Source organism: Falco biarmicus, chromosome 5, assembly GCF_023638135.1.
Source record: "Falco biarmicus isolate bFalBia1 chromosome 5, bFalBia1.pri, whole genome shotgun sequence".
NCBI classification, from domain to species: domain Eukaryota; kingdom Metazoa; phylum Chordata; class Aves; order Falconiformes; family Falconidae; genus Falco; species Falco biarmicus.
This window is the reverse complement of record NC_079292.1, coordinates 10155213-10176974: the sequence shown is the minus strand read 5'-3', so window position 1 is coordinate 10176974 and position 21762 is coordinate 10155213. Positions and strand designations below refer to the sequence as shown.

General features: G+C 40.1%; 1 protein-coding gene across 5 annotated transcripts in view; it reads left to right on the top strand.

Annotated features, from left to right (window-relative positions):
- The window catches only part of PTPRZ1 (protein tyrosine phosphatase receptor type Z1), a 145006-nt gene that overhangs the window by 74599 nt on the left and 48645 nt on the right, over window positions 1–21762 (top strand). For all 5 annotated transcript variants that reach the window (XM_056341632.1, XM_056341631.1, XM_056341629.1 and 2 more), the window contains exons 3-10: window positions 406–585; window positions 2391–2542; window positions 6653–6748; window positions 7010–7076; window positions 10668–10825; window positions 11390–11540; window positions 19500–19684; window positions 20437–20563. In XM_056341632.1, the coding sequence (XP_056197607.1) occupies window positions 406–585; window positions 2391–2542; window positions 6653–6748; window positions 7010–7076; window positions 10668–10825; window positions 11390–11540; window positions 19500–19684; window positions 20437–20563 (1116 nt within the window). The remainder of the gene's footprint in view (window positions 1–405; window positions 586–2390; window positions 2543–6652; window positions 6749–7009; window positions 7077–10667; window positions 10826–11389; window positions 11541–19499; window positions 19685–20436; window positions 20564–21762) is intronic.

The window sequence follows — 21762 nt, the reverse complement described above, 5'->3', positions numbered from 1 at the left end:
ATTGGGCAGAAGAAATGTTAGTGACGTGCATATGATTAAAAGTGTTATTTGGAAAGGATAATTTTGCAGTAATTCCCAATTTCTTTAACCTGAAAGCTTTCCCGCCACCCCTGTTTTATTTATTATATCTGTATATTGTGTGTGAGTAGTTTTTTGTTGGTTTTGGCTTTCCCTAGAGATTCATAAACATGTCTGCATAGTGTCTAAAATGGTCAAAAAGTGACTTAACTGTTGAAGGTAGGATGCAGTGGTAGGTGTGCAAAGTATTGCTACAGATAAGCCTAAAAGAAGGACAGGTGCTGTGATCACAGATTGCAAACTGTGTTTTAACTTTCCCACATTAAAAAATATGTGGATGTCAGATTAGGTTTTAAATGTATTTATCCCAAATGTTTTGATTTCTAGGAACCTTGAACCAAAAGAACTGGGGAAAGAAATATTCAGCCTGTAATGGTGCCAAACAATCTCCTATTAATATAGATGAAGATCTTACACAAGTAAATGTGAATCTAAAGAAGCTTAAATTCCATGGATGGGAAAAGGAAACTTTGGAAGATACTTTCATTCGCAACACTGGCAAAACAGGTAAAAAATCAAATTTCATGTTTGGAGTTAAATGACGTCAGAAAAGTGATATAAGGAAGACAATCAACTAAGGACTTTTAATGAAACATTTTCATTTCACTGTTCCTTAGCTGGTGCATTCTGAATTTTTCCATTAAATAAAAAAAACGGGTGATGACAATAGCCAAGCATAATAGAGAAATCACACAAATAAAAATTACGTGCACAGACAGATATATCCAAAGCAATGGCCTTGTTACTGTCGTCCCATCATGTGGACTTCAGTGAACCTAAACAGTGATTTAGCATTTGCTATGAAATAATTATAATCATAATACATATCTAGAATCTGTAATAAGTATACAAAAATGATTTTTTAAAAAATATGAATAAATTACCTACTTATCTGGAAGCACTTCATGGATGAGTTGTGGTTTCAAAAAACTCAGGATGAGATTCATCTCACGTACAGATAGACACCTGTAAGGTAGGCACTTGTGTCTGAATTACTCACTTAGATGACTTCATACAGTCAAAGAGAAATAGGTGCTTTTATGGTCCGATTTGTCTTACCTGTCTTAGAAATGTATTTTAGAAAGTGATTTATGCCTACAAGTGCCTATTTCTCCCAGCTATAAAAAAAGCTTATGGGGGCATTTACATTGTCAGACGTATCTTTTTGCAACCACTTACAAATTCAGAATAGCAGTAACTAAAAGGTGCTTGCTGCAAGTACTGTTTTTGTTTTGGGCATAGGTGTGGAGGAGGTCTTTGACCTTCTACCAATTTCAGTGGACCGCTAGGCCAGCCTTTTTATTTATTCGATTTTATATATTTTTTTTTATTTTAGTGTCATTGTTCCTGATTTCTGTTCATGTACTTCCTACATAGTACTCCACAAATCACTTCCCTCTTGCCCTACTAGCTAAATAGTGCATTTGTCTTTTCAATAGATCCCTGAGGAAATGTTCTTTAAAGTCTGTAAAAGTGAACTGAGATCTTCCTCATCTACAGCAATTCAGATATTATAACAGGAACTGCTAATTTTACCTGCAGTTAAAATTGTCTTCAAGGTTTTGAGGAAAGGAAGGTAGTGAAACTGAACTCCATTTAGTGCTGTTATAGCAAGAGGTCAAACAATTCACAGTCACTGGAGGTAGGAAAGCCACATGTGGGGCTTTGTTCTGTTCCACCCTGCTCATTCCCTCCAGAAGACAAATGCTCGGTCCTGTCTGCAGCTTGTGTACAGCTATGTCCAGCTGAAGACCTGTCATCACCTTCTCACATAGGAGACTGCTCCACAGCTAAGGGGTCTCACAGACAGGACAGTCCTCCTAAGAACTGGCTAAAAATGTCTTCTCTTGTGTTGCTTCATGATTTGTATCTAGAATTATGATAATAATGAGGCTAGCGAGGGGGAGGTATTTTCCTCTTTGTTAACAGCACAGGTGATTTCAGGAAGCTATGTATTTCTTTAATTTCTTTTCTTAGACCATCAGATTGGTGGCTAAACCAGTTTTCTGAGCTTTTTAGCATAGTTCTGTGCCTAGTTTCAGGTATCAGGAGACCAATGTAATAGTGCACTTCGTTGGATGACTGAATTGCAGCATGAAATGGAACATATTTTTCCATGCTAATAGTGAATTACCACACTTCTTACTTAGTTTAAATAACCAATTTCCTGTCAAAGTGCTTATGAAATACAGGGAAATAAGCATATCATATTTACCTTTTAGCACCTAATACCAAAATATAAGTCATAGGTGCCTTGGCTTGCCTTTATATTGACACTCCTTTTTTTTTCCCCCCTCTCTTTCTTTGTTTAGTGGAAATTAACCTGACAAATGATTATTATGTAAGTGGAGGTGGGTTAGACACCGTATTCAAAGCAAGCAAGATCACTTTTCACTGGGGAAAATGCAACGTGTCATCAGATGGATCGGAACATAGTTTAGAAGGACAAAAATTTCCTCTTGAGGTAAAGTACAGAATAGATTTTGACAATTTGACATTCTGCAATAAGTAATACTTATGCTAAATACCTTTGTTTATCACTTGATTAAGGTCTATTTGCACCTATAATAAGTCACTTAAGTCCAAATTAGTAATATTTAAATGATGGATTTTAGAAGGGCAGCATAAGGCATTTTTCCGTGGCATGTTGAGAACGTTTAAACTGTGCATTTTCACACGTCTTCTAAGGTGACATTAGAAGTTGGTTCTGCTAATCTGACAAAGTTCAAGCTCCCACTAACAGTTAAGCTCCTATGAGTTTGGCCCATCATATTCCATGGCAGTCGGTTGTTTAAAGTATAAATGAACTTTTCAAAGCTGGGGCTTTGCTGAGGGCCCATGAGACTTCTGGACTTTACCAAGATAAAATGCAGCCCATGTTGCTGGGCTGGAAAGAGCTGGCAGTGGCATGCCAGGAGTCACCTCATGAGAGCAGGTCCTGGGTGCATCTGCACTCACAGGCAGTCGGGCCAGCATACCCCTGGCTGGTTTGGCAGAATAAGAGAATAAATAACAAGGGAATAAACCCAAGCTTGTCAGAGATGAGCTGTGGGGCGACATGCCAGTGTTTTCAGGCAATATGCATAGCACAACTGACATGCATCTGTGCCAATGCCCAAAGCATGGGCAACAAACAGGAGGAGCCATCGTGCAGCAGGAAAACTGCGACATAATTGCCATCACGGAAACATGGTGGGGTAACTGGCATGACTGCAGTGCTGCAATGGATGGCTACAAATGCTTCAGAAGGGACAGACAAGGAAGGAGAGGTAGTGGAGTAGCTTCGTATGTCAGGGAGTGTTTCAGCTACCTAAAGCTTAGTGATGGTGACAATAGGGTTGAGGGTTTATGAGTAAGAATCAGGAGGAAGGCCAACAAGGTGAATATCCTGGTGGGAGCCTGTTACAGACCACCCAACCAGGATGAAGAGACAGATGGAACATTCTACAAGCAACTGACAGAAGTCTCACAATCGCTAGCCCTTGTTTTTGTGGTGGGGGACTTCCACCTACCAGATGTCTGCTGGAAATACAACACAGTGGATAGAAAACAATCTAGGAGGTTCCTGGAGTGTGCGGAAGATACCTGCCTGACACAGCTCGTCAGTGAGCCAACCAGGGGAAATGCTCTGCTAGACCTGGTGTTTGCAAACAGAGAAGGGACTGGTGGGTGATGTGATGGTCAAAGGACATCATGAGCATAGTGATCATGAGATGATAGAGTTTTTGATTCTTGGAGAAATAAGGAGGACGGTCAGAAGAACCACTACCCTGGACTTCCAGAGGGCCGACTTTGGCCTGTTTAAGAGCCTGGTTGACAAGAGTCCCTTGGGAGATAGTTGTGAAGAGCCAAGGAGTCCAGGAAGGCTGGACATTCTTCAAGAAGGAAGTCTTAAAGGCACAGGATCAGACCATCCCCATGTGCCGAAAGATGAACTGGCAGGGAAGACCAGCCTGGCTGAACAGAGAGCTCTGGCTGGAACTTGGGGAAAAAAGGAGAATTTAGCACCTTTGGAAGAAGGGGCAGGCAACTCTGGAGGATTATAAGGATGTCGCGAGGTTATGCACAGTGAAGATAGAGAGGCAGAAGCCAAACTAGAACTCAGGCTGTCTACTGCCATAAAAGATAACAAAAAATGGTTTTACAAATATGTTGGAAACAAAAGAAGGGCCAAGGATAATCTGCATCCTTTATTGGATGCAGTGGGGAACATTGCCGCAAAGGATGAGGAAAACGCTGAGGTATTTAATGCTTTCTTTGCCTCAGTCTTTAATACTAAGACCAGTTACCCTCTGGTACCATCTGAGGATCCAGGGAACTACAGGCCTGTCAGCCTCACCTTGGTGCTGGGGAAGGTCATGGAGCAGGTCATCCTGAGCACCATCATGCGGCACGTGCAGGACAACTGGGGGATCAGGCCCAGCCAGCATGGTGTTATGAAAGGCAGGTCCTGCTTGACAAACCTGATCTCCTGTGACAAGGTGATCTGCCTAGTGGATGAGGGAAAGGCTGTGGAGGTTGCCTACCTGGACCTTAGTAAAGCCTTTGACACCATCTCCCACAGCATTCTCATGGAGAAACTGGGTGCTCATGGCTTGGATGGATGTACTCTGATGTACTCTGCACTGGGTAAAAAGCTGGCTGGATGGCCAAGTCTGAAGAGTGGTACTGCATAGAGTTACATCCAGCTGTCGCCCGGTCTCAAATGGTGTTCCCCAGGGCGCAGTATTGGGAACACTTCTGTTTAATGTCTTTATTGACAATCTGGATGAGGGGATCGAGTGCATCCTCAGTAAGTCTGCAGGCAACACCAAGTTAGGGAGGAATGTCTATCTGCTGGAGGGCAGGAAGGCTCTGCAGAGGGATCTGGACAGGCTGGACTGACAGACTGAGGCCAACTGTATGAGGTTCAACAGGGCTCAGTGCCGGGTCCTGCACCTGGGTCACAACAACCCCACGCAGCGCTACAGGCTTGGGGAAGAGCATCTGGAAAGCTGCCTGGAGGAAGAGGACCTGGGGGTGCTGATTAATGGCTGGCTGAACGTGAGCCAGCAGTGTGCCCAGGTGGCCAAGAAGGCCAACACCATCCTGGCTTGTATCAGAGATAGTGTGGCCAGCAGGACAGGGGAAGTGACCATCCCCCAGTGCTCAGCACTGGTGAGGCTGCACCTCAAATACTGTGTCCCATTTTGGGCCCCTCACTGCAAGAGGGACGTTGAGGTGCTGCAGTGTGTCCAGAGACAGGCAACAAAGCTGGTGAAAAATCTGGAGCACAAGTCTTATGAGGAGTGGCTGAGTGAACTGGGGTGGTTTAGTCTGGAGGATAGGAGTCTCACGGGGGATCTTATTGCTGTCTGCAACTACCTGAAGGGGAAGCAGGTGGGGGTAAGTCTCTTCTCACAGATAACTAGTGACAGGACAAGAGGAAGCAGCCTCAAGTTGATCCAGGGTAGGTTTAGATTGGATATTAGGAAAAATTTCTTCACTGAAAGGGTGTTGAAGCATTGGAACAGGCTGCCCAGGGATGTGGTGGAATCAACATCCCTGAAGGTGTCTAAAAAAATGCATAGATGTGGTGCTTAGGGATATGGTTTAGTGATGGACTTGGCAGTGTTAGATTAATAGTTGGACTTGATGGTCTCAAAGGTCTTTTCCAGTCCAAACGATTCTTGCAACAGTGTGGAGGTGGGCTGGAGGACAGGGGCAGCTCTCACTGAGACCCACAGTGGCACCCAGCATAATGTTGTCATCATTTGCCTGTTAAAAAGATGTAGTTGTGGCAGTCAGCTGTGCTGCTTCTCACGCTAAGAACTTTGGACTTCTATGTCAGAGCAAAGCAATAGAGCCAAAGTTGTCTCTCTGGAAAGCTGTGAGCCAGGAGTTTTCCCTGGGCAGCGTCATTTCCTTTACCTCATTAGCTGTTTAAAAATTCCTGCTCACGCTCCACCTGTCCTACCAAGGCATCAAAGAGAACATTCTCTTCCATCATCATCACATGAAAAGCTAATAGAGCAGGACACTCCCCCATTCATGTCGGTGACCGGGCACTGGAGTAGACTTCCAAGTGCATCTGGAGGAAGAGAGGAAGGTGTGCAACAAACTCAGTGCCCATGACAGCAGTCAAATATGGGCACAAAATACCTGATAATCTTTATTGCCAATGCTTCTCTACATTTACTGCAAGGCAGATGCAGTAGGGACATCTTGCCTCATTATCCATGTTTTACCAGTGATTTCAAGATTCATCTCACCTGAGTACTCCAGGTTAGATGTCTAGTATGAACAAGTTATCTTGGCTTACCGTATTATCCATGCAGAGCATTGTGCTGCTTGAAAGGATAACTCCTGCATATCTAGTGGTTTTCCAGGAGACGTCATTTTTAGACAGCTAATAGCTGATGAATTCCGTCTTATATCTTCAGATAATGCATGTGAGATAGATAAAAAGTCTCTATATTTGTAATGAAATTTTTTGCCTGGGCATTTTTTCTCAAAATGGGGATATAAATAACTTTATTGATTATGTTATTTAAATTTTTCTATGTATAATATTTGAATATATTTTTATTTGCAGATGCAAATCTACTGCTATGATGCAGATCAGTTTACAAATTTCGAAGAAGCAATTAAAGGAAATGGAAAGTTAAGAGCTTTATCAATTTTGTTTGAGGTAAACAAAGTATATCTTTATGTCATTAAACAAGCTTTGAAACACGGCAGATGTTCAAACTGAATTTAACTGGTTCCAATGTGTGATCACCGAGTTAAAAATTTGCATATATCTTTCTAATTTATTCTTACAGAAGAGCAAATGAGCAAAATACGTTTGCTGTGCTTTAAGTCATCTATAATTTTGGTGGTAAACTGCAACTTTCAATCTTTTTTCATGTTAAAAAATGTACTGTTAAAAAATGCAATTTCTTTTTGACAGATTGGACTAGAAGATAATCCGGATTATAATCCAATCATTAATGGAGTAGATAGTGTTAGTCGTTTCGGTAAGTCTGCCTCTGTGTTTTATTGATTAGTAATTAGACTAAATTCCGTTTCACTGTAAGTATGGGATGTGCTGTTCTCTAGAGCTCAGCCATGTCTTTTTTGTAAGAAACATCAAAAATCAGCTGGATAGACTGAAGAGCTGGGCAGTCACCAACCATATGAAATTTAACATGAGCAAGTGCCTGATTCTGCACTTGGGACTGGGTAGTCCTGGTTATACGTACAAACTGGGGGATGAGAGGCTAGAAAGCGCCCCCGTGGAAAGAGATCTGGGGGGGCTGGGTTGATGGCAAGTTGAATATGAGTCAACAGTGTGCCAGGCAGCCAAAAGGGCCAACCACGTCCCGGGGCGCATCAAGCACAGCATAGCTAGCCAGACAAGGCAGGTGACTGTCCCACTCTACACTGCAGTGGTGTGGCCCCGCCTGGAGTACGGTGTGCAGTTTTGGGTGCCTCAGTATAAGAGGGATGTCAGACTATTAAAGTGTGCCCAGAGGATGGTGACCAAGGTGGTGAAAAGTCTTGAAGGCAAGATTTATGAGGAGCAGCTGAGGTCACTTGGTTTGTTCAGCTTGGAGAATAGAGGGCTAAGGGGTGACCTCATTACAGTCTGCAGCTTCCTCAAGGAGGGTAGTGGACAAGGAGGCGCTGATCTCCTCTCTTTGGTGGCCAGACAGAACATGAGGAAATGGAATGAAGCTGCATCAGGGGAAGGTCAGTTGGATACTGAGAATATTCTTCACTGGGAGGGTGGTCGATCACTGGAACAGGCTCCCCAGGGAGGTGGTCATGGCACCAAACCTGCCAGAGTTCAGGGAGCGTTTGGACAATACTTCTAGTCATATGATTTTAGGTAGTCCTGCGAGGAGCAGGGAGTCGGACTCGATGACCCTGATGGGTCCATTCCAACCTGAGATAGGCTGTGATTCTAGGAGTTATTTACCCCAAGACTGAATACTTGTAAGAACAGCAGTAAGTGTAAATGAATAAATAAAACCATCATGAGGAATTCACAATTCTTTAAATGCTAAATTGAGAGAAATGTTTCATTTATTCTGTGAGTTTTCTTAATCATGCATTTCTGGATTTTGTGGTTGGAGGCCAAATAATCCTGTTACAGCCATCGAAGATATGTCTTGTAAGTGTGAGACCATATGAATATCAGTATTGAGTAAACTCAGAGGAGATGGATTCTTTTTTTGTTAGCTCCTGTGTAAATCTGAAATAATCCAATTATATTATATTTGTACTAGCATTATTCAAACCAAATGTTGACACTTTGGTATTTTAGAATTCCTCGTGGTTTCCTGTCAGAGCACATGGAGTTCAGGGTGGTACACGAGGAGATCTGAGCTCTAACTCAATTTCACAGTGGCTTTGCACAAGAATAAACATGAATGAGTACTGTCTTGAACAGGGATATTTTCTTACATCCTGGCCGTGCCCTTAAGTAAATGGTTAATTTTGTCTCAGTTTTCCTATATGTAATGGTGCTTGAGCTTTGCAAAGGCCGTTGAGATCAATACATTGAAAATGTAAAAAGCTATTAGTCCACTATTTTAAAAGCTTTCAAAAGCATGACACTGAAGTCAAGATTGTTTCTCTCTAGAAAACAAACACCATTCAACAAATATAAAAGGGAGCAACTTTCATAAATTACAGAGGGGTGAGAAAGAGAAAGCAGTTAAGATTCATTATCTTTGTGTGCCATCTCTCTATGAAACACAAAGGAGAACAAGTAATACATCAAGGCAGATACTTGTCCTACAGCCTTGGAAGGAGCTGTAAAACTATCAGCAGCAAGATTCAAGATACAGCCACTACATGGCACTTCAACAATGAACAGAATATCATTTTCTTGAATAAATGCAAATAAGCTCTGAAAATTCAGGTCATGACTAAATCAAGTTGTTCCTCCTGAAGAAAAGTGAATAGCACACAATCTGTCCTTGTCTACGATGTACATGATCTGTCCTTGTCAGTCATATCTGTATTGTACTTATTTTAATCCCAGTTGCTGAGTTCTCAAGCTCTGCAGGCAAGCAGTCTTATTCCTTCCAGACAAACTCTGTATTTCTCATCATTCTTTGTAGGTGTTTCACTTTAGAATCTAAGCTGTCAATCATCACAATAAAGGACATTTTAAAATCCAAAATTACAAAGTGTATGGCAGGATTCTTACTAAAAATTGAGAAGTTTCATGTCCCCAAGCATCTAGATAAAATGGGCAGGTCATTCATTTTTACTGGAGGAAGAATGTGTTAACTAGACATGTGCCAGATAGCAATGATAGCTTCTGTCTGAAGGCTGGTTAACAGGAGAAATGGAAGGATGGGCTTTGCTTGACACTGCTAAATGTTCTCCTTTCATGGTACATGGATAACAGAGAGGGGAGGAGACAGCTCTTAAACTGTAACTCAGTGGAACAGTCATTATACAGAAGAATAGCCTCAGTGGTTTGTAGTAAACTGTTAAATGTTCTTTGCTGTTCTTACCAAATTTTTAAAGAATTCTGAAGACAGAGAGGTCAGAAACCTGTACAGGGCTCAGGAAGTAACATATCTGTAAAACTGCAAGTTAATGCACAGCCTGAAAATGTAGATATTCATAAGTGAATACTTATCAAATAGGGAGAAATTTAAAATCAGTAACTAGACTGAAATAAGTTATGTAAGGATCTACATTATTCCAAGGTGTAAAAAACAAGTATTATTTTGGAAGCACCAGACAGTAAGGCAGACAATTGTCACAAGACTGGTAATCGTCACAGACTGAAAAAGTCTGCCTTAAGAAAGCTGGTACCATTTCTGCCGGTTTCTGCTGCTGGACCCTACTGCCGTGCCAGCACGAACTTAACTCTGTGGGTGGACTCCCAGCAATTCCTCATGCATGTGCCCAGTTGACAAGATACCAGGTAAATTGCTGACCTGAATGATGTGATATTATTTTCACAGGACAATAAACATAGTGGTCATGCTTTTCTGGAGGAAGTCTTTGCACCCTTCTGTGCTTTTTGTAAAGCTGTTGCAGTTTTTCGCTGTATTATCATCATTTGGAAAACCACTGATCTACAGAAATTCTGCTTCTGTGGTCATCAGTAATATAACTCTCAGGTCTAACATGATGACAGTTCCCCAGGCAGTGATTTTCTGCAGAGATCAAGATCCTGCAAGAAACTTAACAACTTAACCAAATTCAGGGAGAGTTTGAAGCTGTGTCATGAGACCAAAACCAAAGATTTAACATATTTTTTCTTTAAAGTTCACATGCGCGACAAAGATTTGGCATCTTGGACGTTTACAAGTAAACTTAGAGGTGAACAAATTCTTGTGAATCAATGTAGTGATTATTTATTACTGGAGTAACTCATTACACTTTCAAAGTAAACAAAGTTGGTTTTGAACAACACTTACTCAAACTGAATAGAAAAGGCTCAGCAATTTATTTGTATGCTAGTCTTCCCAGAGATCAAATTTTGAATGCCCTCAAAATTAGCATATTCCTATAATGGAGAGTGTGATTACTATTTATTCATTGCTTCTGTAGTATTTTAACTATCCGATTCTAATTTATTTTTTTTTCTTTTTCAGGAAAACAGGCTGCCTTAGAACCATTTATTTTGCTGAACCTTTTGCCGAATGCAACAGACAAATACTACACTTATAATGGGTCTTTATCAACTCCTCCCTGCTCTGAAACAGTTGAATGGATTGTGTTTAAAGATACCATAAGTATTTCTGAAAACCAGGTAATTTGTTTAATGTTTTTAAACCAAGCAATTATAAATAATACCAAAGAAAAAACACTTGCCGTGTAGATGGTAAAAGATCGTGGCATTCATTGCCAGCCCAACAAGTTAGTTTTTCTTTTATCTACTTACAAATACTTCTTGCAGCCATTGAATTAGAAAGCCTATATATTACCTGACTGTGTTATCTTTTCCCTTTTTTTAGTTTGGGACTAGATTCTGAGTCAGTTCTTGCCTTAGAAGGGAGTCAGAACACACTTCCTAACTCTGCAGGCTGTCTGGACTTCTAGCCCAGATAAAAAGGAGTGCGAAACAATCTTTCCATATTCCCCCAGCTAAATGGTGGTGCTGGGAAGAGCATAGGTCCAACAGCATAGTGGCTGAGAAATACACATGGAGTAAAACATTAGATACACTGCTGGTAGAGGGGAACGAAAGTTCATGCCACCCAGGAGACCTCAACTGGGAGACTTCACACATCTTTTCCCCAGGGTTTTTGCCTGCAAGCAGAACCTGGTTAATTTGTTATAACTTCTGACTTCTTTTTTTCCTCCCCCTTTCTAGTTAGCTGTGTTCTGTGAAGTCCTTACAATGCAGCAGTCTGGCTATGTTATGCTGATGGACTACCTGCAAAACAACTTTCGAGAGCAGCAATATAAGTTCTTTGGGCAAGTGTTTTCCTCTTACACTGGACAAGAAGAAATTCATGAAGCAGGTATTTACTGAGTAGTCATTCCTCTCTTCACAGGTTGAAAGACAATTTTCACTAAAAGATTCATCCTAGTATGAAGATACTCATTTTAAATTGCGTAGAAGGTAGCATGCTGTATTATTACTCATAAATCTATCACTTCAGAAAAGAACTAGCAATCATAAAACATGTCAGATTAAATGGAGTGGAAAATTAAATGCTTGTCTTGACCAAACGTTCAGTGCAGATCACATCAGTTCAAGCTTTCTTGCACTGCCCTTTCAATGTGTTTCAGACTTAAACAATGCTGCCTTTTGCAGGGCCTGCAAGAGGATTTTGTTTTACAAACCCATTTGGTTCTTTGTTGTGTAGTGTGGCTGCTTTTCCAAGAAAGGCTGAAGAGAGGTCACCAAATTAATTTCAGGTAGTCTGCTGAGAAAGTGGTACATGGAAAGAATCACAGAAGCCAGATTCTGTTCCCTCTTTTTCCTAAAACCTCAGGGAAGTTTCTGAAGGTTAAATGACCAAAACAGTACATTAGGTAATGGGAAACAAGATCTAGCGCTAAATATGGAAGTCATTGGTTTCTATATGCACAAGCATGGAGGAATATACAGTAAACATCTAATTTTTGGTCATTACATTGCTACTTGGTGGGGATACCTGTAGATTCTTAAACCTCAGTTGCACTGAGCTGTGCTTAATTAGACACAGACAAATGACTGAAGTATGTGGTGTAGGTGTTCTCCAGATCAGAAAGAAGTGTGGTTTCATTTTAATTCACCTTGGTAGGGTGGATTATTTATTTTCCTACTGGAAGGACCCTGTGTATGAAACTTGCATACAAGCTAAGGTATGTTCATCATTCAGAACTGCAGGAGGACTGGGTCCCCTGCGCAACTACATCACATTCTTTTGCCACAGTGCTGCACAGGGTAGCTTTACTGCTCCATTTCTGTAACCAGTCAGTGACACTTCTGTTGTGACTGCAGCTTGTTGTGAACTCCTCAGGTGTGTGTCCGGGATGTGAATTTTTTTGCATTGGCCTAAGCCAAGAAATATTGATTTTGGTAGGGTTTCTTTATTTAGGTATGAAGTAGCACTTGAAATTTTGAAGTTTGGAGGAGTATGGAGGTGAGCTGCAGCAATCAAGCAAATTATCACAAATAAATTTCTGTTTCCACATAGACTTACAATGGACATTGTTGATTTGGCCTAACTTAAAAAAAAAGATCATGCTTCCCCAAATCCCTCTGTTTAATTGAGGTCTCTGGAAGCAGGTCACTGTAATACAGACCTCTTTTCTTATGTCCATGTTGTCAGAGGGAAGTGAATCTCCTCAGTCCTTCATACATAGGGGTCAGTCTACAGTGAAGAAATGTTGTAGGCAAAGGACCTTTGAGGACAGAGACAGGGACTTCTGCCACTTGCAATCCACTTGCCTTTCAGGTCGTTGCACTACAGCCATGACCTTGGCCTTGACCCTTCAGCTTAGTCACTGCAATAGAAGGAAGCTACTTTCAGCTGTGCCAGTCCTAATCTAGATTTCCATAGAGACTGACCAGAAGAAAAGCTGGATAATATCGTTTAAGACAGGTCCCTGCGTCCTTCTGTCTACTCCATGTGCTGACACCTGGGGGAGCTTTCCACGTGCTGTCCCAAAGCAGTGTGTGCGTTAAAACTGCATAGGATGTTGCTTCCAACCAGTCCCATTTTTGCACTGTATCAAAGAGAGATTCTGTGAATTTTCTGTCTTTTCTGTGAGTCTGATATCCATACACATAAGGAAACAGTGTCTAGCCTAAAGATACTAGGATACTTTTCTGCACTGTTATTTCATTTAAAATTAGAAGGCTCTTCCTCTTCATGTAATAATAAAATATGTTGTATAAAGCATGCAAAATTTCTGTGTGCATAGACTTGTATAACACCAAACAAATGGGTTTCAACCTACAGAGGACACAAGTGTCCTGAACTCATGTTACTGTGGCAGCAAACACATGTACTATTTATTCCAAACTAGGTATTTAAAGAAACAAAGCATAGGTTAAAAATTCTGGTTTGGCCATAAACAAGGAGAGACAGAAAGGCATTACTAAAATTTCAAATATTCCTGTATATGTATTTCACATTTCTGTTAATGTTTATGTGCACTATGTGAATGCAACAATATCATGTGCACATATGTATACATATTTATGACCACGCATGTATATATACACACACAAATGCAATTATAGGATTTTTTTAATGTAGAACGTTAGGGGATCGTTTATAGTTACACCTCCATTTTAAGAGAAGGTAAATGAAAAGCCCTAGGAATCATTAAACTTAAATGTCAAGATGTAAAAACTGTACCATTAGTGTCTCAGTCCCCAAGAATAAATAAACATATATTTCATGTTTAATATTGCGAAGTTCTTGCAGTCAACAGAGAAAAAATAATCTTTGAAACCCCTTTAAATGACGCAAGAAGAATGACGAGGGTGGGCCTTACCTAAGTAGATAACTGAAATAATCTTTTTTATTGGGAAACCTAGAATTTTCTCCTATTGAACTGAGTGTAAACTCTCATTAGGTGGTAGGATTAAGTGCTTGATTTATTGCTGTTATTAATACATGGCATTTGTTAAGTAGAGCAAAGTTTCCTTAGAAGGGCTAGAACTCTTTCTATTCAATTGTAAAGTAATTTCAGCAATATATTGTCAGAAACTTTCACATAGTGACAACCTCAACATTCTTGGTGTACAAGCTATGCCCTACTGAGGACAAGGTAGATACTTTGTTCTTCAAGCCGGCCTAGTGATACATATTATTTTCCTATGTGATATGTGTTAATGCATATATGTATGTATGTATGTATTTAAGAAGAAGATTAAAATAGCTAATTCTTACAGCCATACCTGAGGAGTCAACTCTAAAAGCTTTTTGAAATTGTAACGCTTTATCCCCACCAACCTCAGCTGGCATGAAAATCCATTTATAATAGAAATCGTTGTTTATTCCTGTAAACCTGGGAACCGCCATGGGAGCTGCCAGGCCCGTTACGTCAGTTCCCACCTGCTCCACGGTTCTAGTAGTGCCCTGTGAGTAAGTACAGGAACAAGATTCTTGTTAATCTTTGTCAATTTAGTAAAGATAAGAAGAACACTGGGTTCTCAAAATTCAAGACTGACACTACATATTGGTAAAAAACACTTGTCAACCTGTTTTCCTGTGAAAAATACAACTGTGTAAAGTTCAGCAGTTATTTTAGTTACATTCTTTTGCAAGACCGGGGTAAGGACTCAAGCCTTTACCGTCTCACGTACCACAAGCAACGTAAATTAGCTATAGCCATTCTCAGAGTCTCTCAAGACATTTCCTTTTGTGCTGGATACATAACGTGCTGGGCGCTGGCAGCAGGGCTGGGGTGGCCTCTGTGAGGGGTGGCCGGTTCCAGCCGGTTCCAGCCCACCCGCCTCAGGGCACCGCTGGGCACCACAGCCACGGTGCGTGGGGGAGAACTAAGTTAAGAAAGGGCAAAGCACGGCATGGCAGTGAGAAGTGAGGGAAAAAAGTGTGAGGAACAGCTCTGTGACACCAAGGTGAGAGAAAGAGGGCGGAGGAGGAGCTCCAGGCACCAGCAGCCTGTGGAGAAGACATTGGTGAAGCAGGTTGTCCTGCTGCAGCTGCTGGAGAGCCCACACAGGAGCAGGCTCCCGGCAGGACCCATGGCCTGTGGAGAGGAGCCCACGCAGCGGCAAGTTTTCTGGCAGGATCTGTGACCCCATGGGGGACCCACACAGGAGCAGTCTTTTCCTGAAGTACCGTACCCTGTGGAAAGGACCCACACTGGAGAAATGCATGCAGAATGGTGTCCCACGGGTGGGACCACACACTGGTGGGGGAACAGGAGGACAGTATGAGGAGGAAGGAGCGGCAGAGGCAAAACATCATGAACTGACAACAAGCCCCATTCCCCGTCCCCCAGTGCTGCTTGTGGCAGTGGGGGGAGGAGGAAGAGTCAGGAGTGAAGCTGAGCCTCAGAAGAAGGGAAGGGTGAGGAGAAGGTGTTTGTAGTTTTGTTTTTATTTTTCGCTATCCTTCTCTATTGTAATTGGTGATAAATCTAATTAATTTCCCCAAGTTGAGTCTGTTTTGCCTTTTTTTGTTTTGTGACGGTGATTGGTGAGTGATCCCCTTGTCTTTATCTTGACCCATGAGCTTTTTCATCTTATTTAATTCCTCTGTCCTGCTGAGGAGGGGGAGTGGGTGAGCATCTGCTGGCCAGCCAAGGTCACCCCAGCACTCATACCTACTGTGCTGCTCCATCTCCATCATAGAGGTAGAGTAGACTGGGAATACTGAAGAACTACTTTGTGTCACACACTGTGCCAAGGAGCTGAAAAGCCCTTGAATATCTTAACGTAAGAGAAGTGATTTCACAGGTTCCACCGCTGAAGCTCTGGATTTAAAAGATAGAAATCTCAAACCCAGATTTAATTAAAAGTAGAAGAAAGAAAGCAACAAATGTGGAAAAAAAACCCTAAGTTATCCAGTACTGCCTCAGAAATACACCTAGTTTTATTCCAACTCTGTCAAGTTCAGAGGAGCTTAAATCCAGCTTAAATAATTTGTGTGTGTGTGTGTGTGTGTGAATAAGCTAAATCTGTACAGCTTATAATGGTCTTCTTGTCAAAGCCCAGACAGTTTTTGACAATGGTTTAGTTAATGTACCCTGGTGCTTCCTGACGATGCAACTCAGTTTAAGTTTAAAAGTTCTAAGTTATACACATAGCATTTTATTCCACAGAGGAATAAGCAAAGATAGGTGCGTTGTCATATGATATGATAGAATATGCAAAACCAGCGGCTCAGTACTTACCTGGGAAAAGCAGAAACCTGAATTCAAGCCCAGCAGGGGCTGGAATAGGTCTCTGACTTCCTGTGAATAGTATTTTGCTTCTTGAGACCTGTAATCCAGATGAAATCCTGTGACTTCTGACTAGTAACAGACTCAAGAACTCCCTTTCTTGCAGTGTCTTTGCCCAGATTTCCTGAAGGTTAGTATCAGAGCAGATTGTTACGTGATTTCCTTGCTTTTCCCAGTCTCTGGAGAGGAAAACTGGGAAAAGGAAGGAGCAAAATACCTCTGTGTTACTAAAGCTGGCAAGTAAGGAAAGGAAACGGCACAGGCAAGATGACTGATGAAGAGGTATCAGAAGGGCAAGAGACACCAGCTTGGGAAAGAATTGAGGTGAAATAATGTGCAGATGATTGTCATGTAGGAATAATGTTGATTACTGCTGAGAAGAACAGGACCACACATCAAAAGGAAGAGAACAAAAGGGAAGACAACTCTTTTCTTGGAAAAAAAAATAGTTGAAAGAACCATCTGGAAAAGAAAACTAAATGAAACTGAAAGAAGTAATATTGGAGACACCAATCTTGTACCTATAAAACTTTTATAATACTACTCAGTCTGAATACAGTCAGAGATTTCAGAGCCAAATTCACTCACAGACAAAAGAGGGAGAGAGGAAAAAGGACTGTAGTGTTTGGAACAGGGAGAAGCTTGATAGTTGTACTGTGAAAAAAACGTTTGGACAGTTATTCTGAACACCTTCAAAAGAAAAAGCTGAAGAGTGAGCAGAATAATATAAAAAAATGAAATTGGTGTTTCTGTTGATCTGCCTTAATGCTCAAAATTGAGAAGGGAATTGTCTTTGCTGGTCTAATGATTTTCTTTTGCCCTCTGGTGGAAATTGAGTGGAATTACAAGTTTTAGTAATGGAATGAAACGTACACAACTTGAGATTTATTTTTTTTATTACTTGCCTTTCCTTTATAACAATTAAAAGAATTCAGTGTAATGCATAAAATGGTGGGTCAGATATAAAGCACAGCAGAAGCAAAGCCTGGCAAGCTTCAGGATTCAACTAAATTACACAGACTAATGCTACCTCTACTATTAGCTCACACACACACACACACACACACACACACACGCACACACATTAAAAAAAAAAAAATCTCGGCTTATTTTCTATTGACTAGCTCAGACCAGAGCTGCTCAAAACGGCCCACCACCTGCGTACAAAACGGAAGTAACTGTTTTTCAAAATATTTTTTGTGGGGTTTGAGTGCCCTCCTCTGTTCAAGTGGCAAACTACGAAGTTAATGGAAATATTTTTTTTCCTTTCTTTCAAAAATACAGTAGTGTCCACCAAAAGCGTTGTAGTATCCTGTTGTTTGCTTCCTTCAAGAAAACTCCAAAGAATCTATACTTGTTTTCTTAATTAGATAGATAGATAGGTTTTCTTGCTTGCTTCTGCTAGTTAGTCAAATTTCGTTTTAAACTGATTCTGAGATCTGAAAAATATGGTTCCTCATTTATTCCAAATAGGGAATGATTATTTAATTACTTGTGCAAAAGCCAAGCTAAATATTTTTTGGGTAAAATATATCCATCTAATAATTTTAGTATGTAAGTTTTAATTAAATTGTTGAAAGAGTCAAAGTAAACCATGTACTCTCATCAGTGATTTTGACAAGTTTAATAGATTAAATAAAGCAGTAGAAATGAGGTAATAAATGAAGCAATAGACTGAATGATATGCCTTTTCAGTACGTATGAAAGCGTACATGAAAGGAGATTCTGTACATGAGAAAGGAACTTCCCAAAAGCTAGGGCAGGAGCATTTCAACCAAAGTTCAAAAACCATGCAGTTTCAAAGAGATAAGATGAGGGATTTAGAACAGGAAATGTCAGGAACCCCTGGCCCTCATTCTGAGACATCAGAACAAATCTAGTTGCTGTGCTCTGAAGTTGGGAACCAGAAGTTAGTGAACACTTCTGACAGTCATCTCTGTTCTTCAGTGCTGTGCCTGAAGACATGGTTCCCCCACCGGCAGGGGGGATGATCAAAGCAAGGAAGGAGAATGGGGTGTCAGCCCGTATCCAAACCAGCCATGAATGATGCAACTGTATTTGATGTTGCTTGTGTTTTTCCATGTAGCACAACTTTTACTGGCTGTTTTTCAGTGAGCTTCAGCTAAATAATCTACATTTTCTGCTCATGTAATTTTTTCATACAGGTTCATCTACCTTTGACCTTGTACATTATTTTCAAGCCACAGACAGGTACTAGGGCAATTTAAAAAGCAAGTGTCAGAGTCTCAATAAATTTCTAGCACATTGATAATCAGTACATCTGTACATCTAATGAATATCAAAACGTGCAGTTTACTTGAGTAAGATGAAAAGAGTATTAGAGGGAAAAGGCTGGAAGACATGCAAGAGTAGCTGCCTGACCAAGCTTCTTCTGGAGTGCAGGTTCCAGGCTCACAAAGGTGGGCATGAGCCGGGCCCAGGACTGCAATGGTCTGCTAAGACCTTCAGCAGATGTTGAGATGGTGCTTTAAAATATAATAATATGAAATCACTACCTGCTAACCTAATAATATCTTAGCCTCTCCCTGTTTGCCTTTTGTCTCTTCTTTAGGTACTATAAAAAGATTCAAACATCCTTTAGAGGAAATTCAAGTGTGATAGTTTTACCTTTAACTTTTAAAACCAACCTACTATAGATTACAGTCTGTTTTAGCTGGTGAGAGAGTATGCAGCTCTTCTAATGCTACTCTGGTAGACCCGTAAAGACAGAGTAATAAGAGATTTTTCATCCCCAGGACATATATATGAGTCATTATATTTTGTGGTTTATATTTTATTTCTTGGGAACTAGATATTAATATTTCACAAAATATGGTGTAAAAAAGGGGAGAGAAAGGACTCAATCCTCAAATCAACTTGCTTTTGAAAATCTAGTGTTAAAATACTGGTTCTGTTCATAGTGCATGACATCTCAGATTTTAGTGAAAAGCTTGAAATGAGGTACATGAAAGACTTGCACTGATTTTCTCAGGTGATGGTTCAAGATCTTAGTAGTCATTCATACTGTTTAATAAATATCATATTGTGTCCTCTCTTGTGTCTTCCAGTTTGCAGCTCAGAACCTGAAAATGTTCAATCTGATCCAAAGAATTATACTAGTCTTCTTGTTACATGGGAACGACCTCGGGTTGTATATGACACCACAATTGAGAGATTTGCTGTCTTTTATCAACAGTTGGATGGAGAAGACCAGACTAAGCATGAGTTTCTGACAGATGGGTATCAGGACTTGGTAACTGTAAACTCTTCAAGTTTCATACAAAGGGGTGATGGCAAAACGCTCTGTTAATGAACTTAAGGGATTAAACAGTAGCTGGGAGCTGATTCAATAAAAAAAAATAATATTCTTTGACTGCAGCTCACAGAAGCTTTACTTCATTTTTTTGGTCGTGAAGCCACAAAGACAATTTTTAAAAATATAAAAAAAAACCTCTCTTGAACAGAAGAGAGAAAGCTTTTGCAGATTGCTGTTCTGGTTTGCCTATACTATCCCCAAAAGTTTATGACTATGTCAGTCTTAGTGCTCCTTAGCCATAAAACCCTTAGTCAGTTAATAGTGGTCTGTACTTCATTGCTCACTGATGTGAAAGAATGACCTACACAAGCGACTAGTAAGATTCAGTACAGTTACACTGCTATAAATATTAAGTTACTGATTGCCGCTTCATGGTATTTTACTAATGTGTTCTGTTCCTTTAACCCTCTTTAAAGACTCATAACTTATCAGATATAATGTTACCTAAACTAGTGTTCAGCATTAAATAATTACATACTTTGGTATCCTCCATGTAAAAATTGACAAGCTTTATTTTTTTAAGTCGACTGAAAAACATTTGGGACAATAAAATATAAAAAGCATACATTAGAATCCTAGAGGAAATTAGCTTTATAGTTCTTATGAGAAATGTGTTATGGAAAAAATAACTTTTCCAAATATTTGATACTTATTTGCAAGTAAATGATTAAACATGGTTTTTCTTTTAGGGGGCTATTCTAAATAATCTGCTGCCCAATACAAGTTATGTTCTTCAGATAGTTGCTGTTTGCTCTAATGGTCTATACGGAAAATACAGTGACCAAGTCATTGTTGATATGCCTTTAGAGGACCCAGGTAAGTGGTCTTTTGAGCTTAGTGATCACATTTAGCTGAAAATCTGCATTGGAAGAAGTAGTTTGTTTGCAAACCAGTTAAAATGCACAACTATCAAAATATGCTAAACAGAAATTTCAAAATCACTGCAGTTAACCTTCAGCATGTTCTTTGCTACTGATATTTTACATTATGTAATTCTCTATTCCTTGTCAACATTACCTATGAAAGGCTGCATGTTAATTTTTTTTAACACTGAATATTCTGAAAAACACCTACCTGATTTCAAATCTCACAAGTGTATCTTTTAGCAATATAATATAGGGAAATAAAACCATATTTGGTATTATTTCTCTATGGTTCAAGCATCCTCCCAAAATCAATCCACACAGCCAAAGTATTAAGGAAACAATTAATACGAACACAATATTTGACTTACAAGTCTATATCAATTGATTTTGAAATTTTATGTCTTATGATTGCTTGGAGTTTGATTTTAACTTGTGGTGATGGAATTCCCTTGCTTCTTAATGCTGCCTTGCAAAAAATCAAAAGCCCTAACAAACAGATCTTACTGATTTCACAGCCAAATTTACTTCTTCTGCCTGCTGGTAAACATGAAATAATTTGAAACTATAGCATGAAGCTGGATCTTGTCCTTTAATAATTCCTTAAATTCTGTGGAAGTTCTAGCATCAGACCCAGTTCTTACCAAAGTGAGTAAGAGCTGTGCTTTAAATCAAGACCCCTGTAATTAGTCATAGGAAAAAAACAAAGGCTTTCTGATCATGCAAGCAACCATTTTTTATCTAAGGGCCTGGATTCTTGTTGTTTATTTATGGAGTAAGTCTGTAAGTTCAGTTTTACACTTCATTAAGTCTGTTTAGCTACAGCAAAGTCCTTAGCAATGCTGTGACGTACTTGGGAAAACAGGTCAGTTCTTCATTTCAAGGGAACCACATTCCTTTACAGCGAGAAAGATTATGATTCCCGTACTGCCTGAGTTATGAACTCATAATGGTAATAGGGTTATAATAGTGCCTTTTTGTCTGGAGGAGGGGGTGGAGCTTCAGGTATAATACATACAAATTTTCAATACATGTTTAACTTGTCTTTCAAACATTAATTTTTTAATTCTTAACATTAAGAAGAATGCATTTTTGGAGTCTTATGCCACTATCTATCAGAATTTTCCTATTTCACTTCAGTTTCCTAAGAAG